Here is an 11,744-nt window from a genome sequence, read left to right on the forward strand (position 1 = left end):
ACATTTTGGGTGGATAAAAAAGTGCTCTCACCTTCTGTGACGAACGCGCGGTGCAAAGCGCGACTGCTGTAATAATACCCAACAGCGCTGCCCTAGTCGGTCGCGGTCACGTGACCTGTCCTACCTCACCCGCCATCTTGAGGAGGTAAGGGCTGCGCTCCAGTCAATCCAGCCCTCCCGCCCTCTTAGATTACTTGAGGGGCGTTCTCTTTTCACAGGCAAAACCATTTATTTTTAACTGCTCTCCCCTGAGGCGGAAGCCGGGGGACTCTCCTACTATTCTTTGATTTTTAAAACGTTCGCTCAGCTGTGTTTGTCCGCGCATAGGACATTGACTTGATCTGTGTATTTTTAAATACATTTTGGGTGGATAAAAAAGTGCTCTCACCTTCTGTGACAAACGCGCGGTGCAAAGCGCGACTGCTGTAATAATACCCAACAGCGCTGCCCTAGTCGGTCGCGGTCACGTGACCTGTCCTACCTCACCCGCCATCTTGAGGAGGTAAGGGCTGCGCTCCAGTCAATTCAGCCCTCCCGCCTTTCCGCCCCCCCCCGGATGCATAAAACTGAAGGCACATCCCGTCCGCACAGCGGGCAGGCGCAGCGGGCGCGACGGCGGCGCGCCAGAGGCGCGCCAGAGGCAAGCCCGTCTGCGCCCGTCCGCGCCGGGACCGGGCCCAGGGCCACAACCCCTGCCCAAAAACTGTCAGGAGCCTATAAAAAGTACTCCAGCCAAAATCTACATGCGCTTCGGCCACTTATCATGGCCAATTGCTTAAACATCAAACCCTCAGAGATCCACAAGGATTCCGCCACTTCCTGCCCTCACTGTAATGACACTATTCCACTAATACTCCCTAACATTAACGGCACTATAACTAAACACGATGTGGGAGCTGCCACCTCCATAGCCCTCATAAATGCGCGCTCGCTCGGTAAGCATAGGCAGGAAATTTTTGATCTTATAATTGATTTTAAATTAGATATACTGTTTATCACCGAAACTTGGACTGACGATACTTCACAGCCAGACCTAGTCATCGCAGTTCCAGAGGGATATAAAGCTTACTGTCAGGATAGGCCCAAACAAAGAGGGGGCGGGCTGGCCATAATTGCCAGAGATTCATATCCCGTCAGAACGACCTCCATTCCATCCACTTCTTGTGAGGCCATGCAATTTGCCATCAACGTTTCCCCTTTGTTTAATTTCAAGGGAATACTAATATATCGCCCTCCAGGATCCAAGACAGCCTTCCTATCCAGCATTAACACCATGATGGAATCCGTAGCCACGGAAAGTACCTTTACGGTTCTAGGTGACCTAAACTTTCACTTAGATCTTGGCCACCTTACTGACTCCGCTGCCCTTATCTCTGATCTAGATACCCTAGGGCTAAAACAAATTGTTACATCCTCCACTCATCAAGCAGGCCACATTCTGGACCCCATCTTTTCTAACCTAGAAGGCCTGCAAATTACCAACATTTTGCCTATGCCTTGGACTGACCACTTTGCAATTTTTGCAAATATAGCCATTAATAATCTTTGCAGTACCAATCCACGACCCATGCCCAAACAATCTTTTAAAGACTGGAAAAACATAAATCATGATGATCTGAAACTTATACTGGAACAAACCCGTCCTATGTTCGTTTCAGATCCCAACCTAGCGCTCCAGCAATTCTACGACTGGCTGGGCCAGGCTACATACCAATCAGCCCCTTCCAAAGAACATTCCAGAAATAGAGCCAAACCTACTGCCCCCTGGTACAATGATAAACTAAGGGCACAAAAACAGACTAATCGTAGTAAGGAAAGAACTTGGAGAAAAGACTATGACACAGCCAGTAAAGTAGTCTACAAGGAAGCCCTGGCACTTTACAAAGCCATGATAGCGAAAGCAAAAAAAGAATACTATAGTGATCAAATTGAGAAAGCTAAGAATTCTAGCAAACAACTATTTCAAATCACTAAAGTACTATCAGGTCATTCCCCCGATCTTACTCCCCCTCCGTCGCAACTTTTGTGTGATTCTCTCGCCTCCTTTTTCTTCACCAAAGTAGACGATATCTACCAGGCTTTCTCCACCAAATCACCTCTAAGTACAATCACATCCACTACCTCTTCTCCAGCCAATACGTTCCTCAGCTTCCAACCGGTCACTCCGGACCAAATAAAAAATACACTATCCACTATTAAATCAGGATCACCTCTGGGCCCCTGCCCTCTCTCCGTACTCCGACCGGTAATGGATTCTATCCTACCGGCACTCACGCAGGTTTGCAATTCAATTCTCTTGTCAGGCAATTACCCGGATCCCCTCAAAAACACCTTACTAAAACCTCTGTTAAAAAAAACCCTCCCTGGACAAAAGTGAGTTAAAAAACTATCGCCCCATTGCAAGCCTCCCCTTCATGGCGAAGGTGATCGAAAAAATCATGAACCCCCAGATTTCCGAGTTTATTGAAAAACATCAGCTCCTTGACAACACGCAGTTTGGGTTCAGGAAACACCATGGGACAGAGACAGCCCTGATCAAAGCCGCCGATGATATCAGGGTAATCAGGGACCAGGGTGGCACTGCCATCCTGGTTCTGCTAGATTTATCGGCGGCCTTCGACACGGTCGACCACAACACCTTGGTCGACCGTGTCCAGGGATTTGGCATTTGTCACACTGCCAAAGACTTAATTGCGTCCTTCCTAGCCAAAAGAACGCAGGCTGTCATTCTGGGACCTTTTCAATCAGCCCAACTCTCTGCTCCTTGTGGAGTTCCTCAAGGCTCATCCCTGAGTCCAACACTTTTTAACATCTATGTGTCGGACCTTGCTAAGACCATCAAAGCACATGGGATGAGCCTAACCTCTTACGCCGACGACACCCAACTAGTGTTGGCAATCAAAGGGGATGGAGAGCAAGTAGCTGAAAAATTTAAGAAAGGACTCCTAGATATAGGAGAATGGATGGCTACCAACTGCCTAAAGCTAAATTCGGAAAAAACCGAGGTACTCATCTTTGGACCACTCCTACCAGCCTGGCCTACTAGTTGGTGGCCAGAGACCTTCGGTACCCCTCCAACTCCTACTACGAAGGTTAGGAACCTCGGAGTCATCTTCGATGATGGTCTAATCTTCATGGAGCACGCCAATAAAACGTGTCGACGGCACACCTGAAATTAAAAATGATCCGGAAAATACGCCCTTTTCTCCCTGATTCTGCCATCAAGACACTTGTCACTGCCCTTGTCCTCTCATCCTTGGACTATTGCAATGGGCTATTCCTTAATGCTCAAACTAGAGTTATTACAAAACTCCAGACGATACAAAACGCGGCAGCTCGTCTGCTCTCTGGCAAGACAAAGTTTGAATCCATCTCCAAAAACATAAAGGATTTTCATTGGCTCACTGTACAAAAAAGAATTCATTTCAAATCCCTCTGCATTGTGTTCAAAGCAGTTAACAATCAAGGACCACACTTCCTAAAAGATCAACTACAACATTACAAACCCACCAGAGCTCTACGATCAGCTACTCTTTATCAACTGGTCGTCCCCCGCACCAAAACAGTCACCTGGGGTGACCGACGCTTTTTGGTGGCGGCCCCCAGACTTTGGAACACCCTGCCTCTTAACACCAGACAAAGCGCCACGCTCCTTCAGTTCCGTAAACTCCTCAAAACTTGGCTGTTCACTCAATAATCATTTCATCCTCCACTTCTGTCTTTATTAACTGGTTCACCTCACATTTCCGTACTCAAATAAATGGTTTATCAGCGCCAAGACGCCCATGGGTAAATGCAGCGCTCTATAAATACTAAAAATAAATAAATAAATAAATAAATAAGCAGAAGGAGTCCAGAGAAGTGGACTCCTACTGCGCATCTGCGAGGGGCGCTTTTTATTTAGCACTGCCACTCCATTGGCATTACATTAGGCATGCTGTGCATGCCTAGTGTAGTGCAGGAGTCTGCAGATAGGCTCCTGCTTGGGCTGTGATGTACAGTCGCCTCATGCCCTGTCAAATGGCAGGCTACCGCCCCCAGTCGCATCCAGTCCTATGATTTGTCATGTTGGACTCGGAGACGTGATGTGACGCGGGACGCGCCGCCGGCAGAGGAGATGCCTCATCCTGGTAAGTTTAGTTTATTTGTTTTTATTGTATTTAATTACCCCCGACCCCCACCCCCGCGTACCCTCGGAGTCATCCAGGCCGCGAGAGGGACCTGTACATATGATGCCACCTCACGCACTTACATGATTTAGGGACCCCGGGCCAGCATCTACAGTGACTGCGACTTGGACAGGCTCGTTGCTAATGATCAATTTCACCAGGACAGGCTCATTGCTACTGTTCAGTTTCAAATTAAATATATATAAACTCTGTGAACAGAGATCAAAGGCCAATGTTACAGCGTATAGATTGCACCTCACTCCAGTGCGGGTTATTTACAAAGCGCATAACACGGCATAAAATACTAAGCGGCTCAAGGGCCTCTTCCTGTAAATTATGCGTAGTCTAATATCCTCGAGGCACAAATATCACTCGCCTGTATTTCGAAAAAGATTGAGAAAATGCTTTTCAAGCCGCCACGCTGATCTTGTTCGAACAAGCGGCGAGGTGGCGCGCTAAGAACAACTGAATATGTTTTCTTTTTAGATAACTGGAACTTGAATGGCACCACAGATGGTTTCCACACTCAGTGACTGGTCTGTGAAATGCGTAGGTGTATGGATATTTTCTTTAAATTATTTGAGTACATAGCATTTACCGATTCGTACATACCAAATCGTTAAAATTCGGTATTTACGAATCGGTAAATACTATCCATCTAGCCCTTAATTTTCTATATAGTAGGCTGAGTAGATTTTTTGATGGGAGAGCATGTGTAGATTACTTGAGGCTACCTTGTTTGGTTTGTGGAAAGATGAATGGATAGAGAGATACATAGATGGATGGGAGATCGCCTGGGGATGGCTGGATGCTCTGGTGATTCTCCAGTGGTGAAAGGATACATAGATTGGGGGGAGGGCAGAAGAGTTACAGGAGAGTGTGGTCATTAGAATGAGTAGATGTATACAAGGTTGAATGGGTGAATACTCCATATGATGGACAAATGAATGGATGATTTTATAGTAAATGGATACCTAGATGGTTGGGTAGGTATCTGAGTGAATAAGAAGGAGAGTGTCTAGAACGAAGGATGAACGGATGAATCCAGAGGAAGATGGAAACATGATTGGAATAAATTGGGGGTTAATTGGGTGAATGATGCATTGGCTGAACGTCCTTATGTTGAACAGCCTCACTATGTTAAATTCATCCCAGCTTTTACGCCTCACCACTTTGAAATGTCATAAGCCACCACTGAGATCATAAGGGCTTTATCTGTGAAGAGATCCGCATGGCTGTGTGAGGAATATAAATTCCATGACTGATTTGCTTGTTAACACATTTAAACATGTATGATCCTTTGGGTCTGCCCCAGGTGTCTTAGACATGCATTTCGACAATGGGGACTCTGTCCTATGGCCTATGTGAGCCAATTACTGCCACAATTTCAGAGGCATTAATACAAAATAACCTGGTAGGGATGCGACTCTCAGTTTTAAATGTCATTACTTTACAGATGTTTCATGTGTATAAAATAGAGATGTTTTCTTTGTAATTTATTGGTAGGTTACTTACCATCAGTTACAATGTGAATATAAATGGCAGTCAAATAGTTTATGTTTATGAGAGTTAAAACCATAAATGGCATTATATATCAGCCAACTCAATGTTACCCGGAAAAACGCTTTGCTTAAAGCAGCGCGCCTCTTACGCATTGAGAAAGACTTGCTGCGAAAACAGTGAGCCAATGTGAAAGACAGTGCTCCACAACTAAATTAGCAATACATTCATGCCTTGGAACTGCCTAAAGCTAAAAAGAAACTTGGTGACATGGCCACATCATTATGTTTCAACATGGCAGCCATCTTTAGCACAAAAGTTCCCAAGGAGACCATCTGCTTTGTCCCGTCCCTCCTGCTGCTCACTAATGCAGTATAACAAGCTATTTCACCATTGCACTATCACCTCCCTGTACCAAACATGAGGAATGTTACGGTATGTACTGCACCACCTTCACAGACACTAAAATGTAACTAATATATAACCAAAGTAATATAATAACAGCCACATTAATTGCCCACAAAGAAGAATATCAACATGGAGTGGAGTCATAACCCCTCCCTCTATACTGCTCTTTGCAGCTCTCTTTTGTGATTGCACTAGCTCTGGTGGGCGGCTGTGCAGTCCATCCAGGCTTAAATGGATTTTGTTTATTAGAAAAAGCAATGGATGTTGGGACTGACTTAGAGTTTAGCAGACGGGTCACTCCGTCATATTGGATAACCCGCCCACGCCATTACAAGTGCATTATCCCACGCGCCTTTTAAAAGGTGGACGGGATATCTGTCACATTTGTGACATAGTAACCCGATGCCAAACTTTAAATCAGGCCCTAAGTGTTGATGCCTGTGAATAAAGAGCATAGAAGGCATAATGTGTGCAGGGCTATCTCTTGGTCAGAATGACTGTTGGGGCGTGGCCTTCGGATTTTCCAACAATCACATTAGCAAATCCAGTTAATATACATTAATATACAATAATGTGACAAGCAGAACATGAGGGGGGCTTGAGGTGAAGCACAGAGGGAGAGGAGTGCGCATTCTTAGACTACTATGTGAGTGGAAATACAGTGTTTAGTAAAACAACCAACCTCCTCGAAGACCTTTAAAACAGATGTGGGGGAGGGAAAGAGTGAGAAAGGTTTTTCGTCTCTGTGTGTATTTACAAATCAAGGTGAAATCCGACTGAGTCCGAACCATCCCAAACTGGGAGCACTTGTGCAAAACTATTTACTGAAGAACACATTTATTAGGGGCTGTAAAAACCCCAAGCTCGAAGCACTTCCCTTGAAGTTATGGCCCAAGAAGTGTGGGAGTGGACTACAAAACATTTCAAGTTCCTATGGGTGTTACATATAGAGTTTATTTGTATTTTCTCCATCGAATTGTAACATTTCAACTGTGTTATCAGACCACTTTGTCTCCTGTCAGCTCAAAACCGTAACAGTGATTAGCAGCCAGATTCCAAAAGTACTAGCTGAGAGCATACACGTTTCAGAAAAAGGCTACACTAATGCTCTGGGGCCAGAATAGCAAGTGGCATGTACCTCTCTTCCACTTGGAATGGGGCAGAGAATTTCAACAAGCATTTGCAATGCAATAGGTCTCGCATTAGGAAAGTTTGAGCTATTGGTCTTGTAAATGACAATTTTTTTTATTTATGTGTTGGTTTTGAAAAAAGCTAAATTAATAGCTTTGTCATTTACAATGCCAATAGTTATAACTTTCGCAAATGTGACACCTATAGCATTTGTAATGCAACATGTTTTGTATTTACGTGACTTAGATGTATTGATATTACAAATTACAATGGCTGTTGTATTTTAAAGAGACTTGTGATTAATTTATTCACTCACGATATTTAATTGATTTGTCAAGTCGTGACGTGAGCAAGTACTTAAATAAAGCTGGAGCCAAATAAAGTGTGGAAGAAATCATATTGCATCAGTAAAACGTGAAAGGATTCATTTTTTCAATCTTTAAATATATACAATATTGAGCAGAATTGGTTAAGCAAATCGGGCCTGAATTGTTTAATTAAAGCAACAGAAAGAGCAGTGGTTAGAAAATATTGAGCAGACTGTTTAAGCAAATTTGCAGAAAGGCAGAAGTTAAACGCTCAAAAATCATTGTGTGTAAAGTATATTGAGCAGACTGTTTAAGCAAACTTGCAGAAAGGCAGAAGTTAAACACTCAAAAATCATTGTGTGTAAAGTTAAAGGCATAAATATTGGCTTGGTTGTCATATCAAAAGAATTGTCTTCCAATGTGTGAAATACATATTTGTTGAAGTATTTTAATCGAGATAATCTCTGAGGAGTGGCGAGTTAATTGTGTCCAAACTGCATTTTTTCCAAAGCCAAACATAGCGCGAGCAGGGAAATGCAAAGGGCAGCTCGAGCCTTCTAATTAAGAGTAAACACTCAATGCGCAGTGAAGCGCAAAGGGGAGCCTATGCCTGATAATCAAATGTAAACACATTGTGTGCAGTGATACGCGAAGGCCAGCTCGAGCCTTCTAATCCAAAGCAAACACGCTGCGTGTAGTGAAGCGTGAAGGAGAGCACGAGCCTTCAATTTTAAAAGTAAACATGGCGCAAGGATTAAAGCGCGAGGGACATTTCATACTGGCAACAGATTGAAATAGTGGCAGCTTTTACCAGAAAGGATAAATAGATGTACAGCGAGCTGTAAGGTGAAAACAAATCTCGTAGCTGGCATTTAAATGCGCACTTTCATGCCGGTTGTCAGAGCTTTAATACAACGCTAAATCAAAAAGGAAAGAAAAGTTCGAGTTGGAGCAGTTGCTTTATTAAACAAACTCTTGGCATTGCTGTGGGGAGGGGAGTAGGGGGAGGAGAAATGCGAGACACGACCTGGCGGCCATGAAAGTGAAAGTACGGCCGGCCTGCCGTGAATAATTAGGGGAGGAGAAATGCCTGAGGCAGAGCGCACAGCTTCAGATGCCTGTGGGAGGGAGGCTGGTGGCTTTGAAGTGCACGCGCTTTTTTCACGGGCACTGCATGCAATCACCGATGGTTAAGCTCTAGTTAAGCCCCAATATCTCTTGCAAGCTCAATGCGCAAGCGCATTGACAGGCTCGACCTAAAAAGGGAGAAAGATGGCGGCAGTGTCGGGTAGGACTTCCCCTTTATATACCAGAAATGTATACATTACCTGCACGTCTTGCCGATGCAGCCGGCATGTCAACTGTTAGGCTGTGGTTTATTACTTCAGTCCTTTCTTCCTGGCCAATCAAAACCGGAGGATCTTACATAAAGAGAGACAACGAAAATGATATAATGTTCTATGCAGAAGACAATACACTAAGTGAAAATAATACAAATAGAAATGCATATCTATTGCAGTTACAAATTTACAGACACAAGAATGCTGGCACCACAAACACGCATTCTAATGCAATAAATGCCGGCAAAACATATAAGGAATTGCAAAGACATTAAAACGTCAACCCTTGCTCATGGCTGTTTGGTTGTTGTTCACAAAGAAGGATATGCTTTTGACACTGTCTCAGAAAATTTGAATAACCTCCACATTAAACACCTTGCCGTGGAGAGGGAAAGGTATTATTGAACTTGTCAGTGTTTCCCATAATGCACCTTGGCTGCTCGAGCTGGCACTTGGGTTGTGATGAATAGTTTCTAATGATGAAGTGAGTAACAATCGACCTGTTGTATCCACAAGCCACATAAATGCAAACACATAACACGCCTGAAATGTTAGCACAAGGATCTCGGTTAAGTGCATAGAAGCAAAACTTTACACAAGTGGACCAGTATGCCTCCACTCTAGTTGCACAAATAACAAGCATTAGCAAAGCCAATAGATCTCGCCTTTGGAGGGCCATTGGCTTTGGCAATGTGTTTTGTAGATGCCAAGACGGGCGGAAAGAAAAATGCGATCTGAAACTAAAAAAAGATAGTGAAGCAATGCTAGTGCGTATGATTTTTTTTTTATGCATTAAAAAGTTATGGCTGAAAATAAGTTATCTGAAGCACAAGTACAGCAATACTATGCCGAAGCAAAAGCAATGCCAATGCGTGTGGAAATAAATAATTAAATGCTGATCAGAAATGATAAAAATAACGTGACTTAAATGATAAAAACAAAGTGTTAATAGAGGCTGAAATACAGCACCATTAGCGGGAGGGACACAAATCAAACTAAATTAATTAGTACCTTGTCCGTGCCTCAGAAAAGTAAAACAAAGGGATGTCCGACGTATGGTGGCCAATTAGGATGCAACTACATACAATACCCCTCGCAGTAACAGCACATGCGTGTTGTTAGGCGAGACCTAAAAAGGCCTGACGACAACAACGGATTCAGAAAACACTATATACTGCCACCACAGCTCTGTATACTAAACAAATATATTGTCCACTGTCAGTGAAACGAGGGCAAGCGTAGGGGCCCTCCAGGTCACAGGCCATCACCCATGTCAAGGCACAGGCAACTGCCTTGGTAAACACACAATAGATTGGCATGTCAAAGAACATGATACCAGAAACTTGCCGTTGAGCACTCAGGGCAGGGGAACACGGCTGTACACCATGAACAGGTCATTTCATCTCAAAAGATGGCATGCTTGGTATAATAACTTATTTTGCTCTGCCTACTGAGAAGGAAAGCACTGTTGTCCCATTTCTCACAAACAGTTGTGGAATTAAATGAACGCAATATGTTTATTATATAAGTCAGCCTAAAATTCAGAGGTAAAGTTCCCTCAGTGTATTCCTCAAAGTATCAGAAGTATCGTGCCGTTGTGCCCTGAAGTCTTGAAAGGAATGTTAACAATTTACTTCATATGTAGTTCTGTGTTAAGGGAGCTGGCAATGGGCCTCCATCCAGTGCCGGCTACAAAGGGCTGAAAGCTTGCATGTCCATTACGCAGTGCAGTACTGAGTGCATATGCAGGGGCTTTGGGTGTGAGGCCTGCGGCTAGGCTCCTCCGCGCATGCCTGAACCCCGTTGCAGGGGGGCAGGGTGCGTAGCAGGTTGAGCACGACAGGTTCAAGGCCAGAAAGGGGTACATAGCTGCCCGAGGCGTGAAAAAGGCACAAAAAAGAAAAATACAATTAGTGGATAGTATAATCGCAAATTTAAAAACAAATTGAGACCACGTGGTTACCATTGTGTATTCTGTAATAGGCACCTTTCTCCCGAGCTCACGAGTTTCAGTATGTTTGTGATTTGCAAAAAAAAAAATGTATGTATATAACGCATAAAGCTGTAAGCTAGCTTCTAGGGCAGAGTAAGAGTAAGAGTGGATAAAGGCAAAAAACTGCCTTTGTGTTTGAATACAAAAAGTAGATGTGGCACACGCACTCTAATAAAAACAATCATTTGCAATGTAATAGGTATCGCAATTGCGAGACTTTGAGCTATTGGCATTGTAAATGACAATGCCTTTTATTTGTGTTTAGAAAAACCTACATCAATAAAAGGCATTGTCATTTACAATACCAATAGGTTAAAGTTTCTAAAATGCGAGACCTATTACAAATGCTTGTTGTTTACAAGCGCCCTATACTGTGCTTTCACTAGAGGCCACACCCCTTTCTTCAGACGTGGCTGCATTAAAGTGAAAGCAAGGTATGGGGTGCTTTTACCCAAAAAAGCATTTGTTTGTCAAGTTGACAAACAAATATTTTTTGGGGGAAAAGCGCCCTGTGAAAGAGCGCATGGCATGCTGAATGTTGCAGGAAAACAGGAAGTGCCCGCAGTAGGAGAAACCATTAAAGAAAATAATGCTCACTAAGTAAACAAGAAGTACCATGTAACAACCCTAGTACAGGACCAGTCCTCTGGGAGGTAACAAATGAAGACATTGGGGTATTAGGTACTATCAAGCCTTTTAACGAATCAGAGGCCAGCATTTACGAAAGACAATGACACAAGCTAATGACAAATATGGCTGGAGAGTGGGTGGGGTTTCAAGTGTATACTCCAATACAGCATGGTTCGCAGAGCAGCCCATGCGTTGCCCCAGCTCGACCTAAAAATAAAGAGTGCTGTGTACTGCAATAATGCTCCAACTGCCAGCATGGTATACC

General features: G+C 43.8%; 1 protein-coding gene across 2 annotated transcripts in view; it reads right to left on the bottom strand.

Annotated features, from left to right (window-relative positions):
- The window catches only part of TFPI (tissue factor pathway inhibitor), a 249,456-nt gene that overhangs the window by 80,286 nt on the left and 157,426 nt on the right, over positions 1 to 11,744 (bottom strand). For both annotated transcript variants that reach the window (XM_086955454.1, XM_086955455.1), the window contains exon 7: positions 8,845 to 8,937. In XM_086955454.1, the coding sequence (XP_086811580.1) occupies positions 8,845 to 8,937 (93 nt within the window). The remainder of the gene's footprint in view (positions 1 to 8,844; positions 8,938 to 11,744) is intronic.

Source organism: Lissotriton vulgaris, chromosome 2_1 (genome assembly GCF_964263255.1).
Source record: "Lissotriton vulgaris chromosome 2_1, aLisVul1.2, whole genome shotgun sequence".
NCBI lineage: Eukaryota > Metazoa > Chordata > Amphibia > Caudata > Salamandridae > Lissotriton > Lissotriton vulgaris.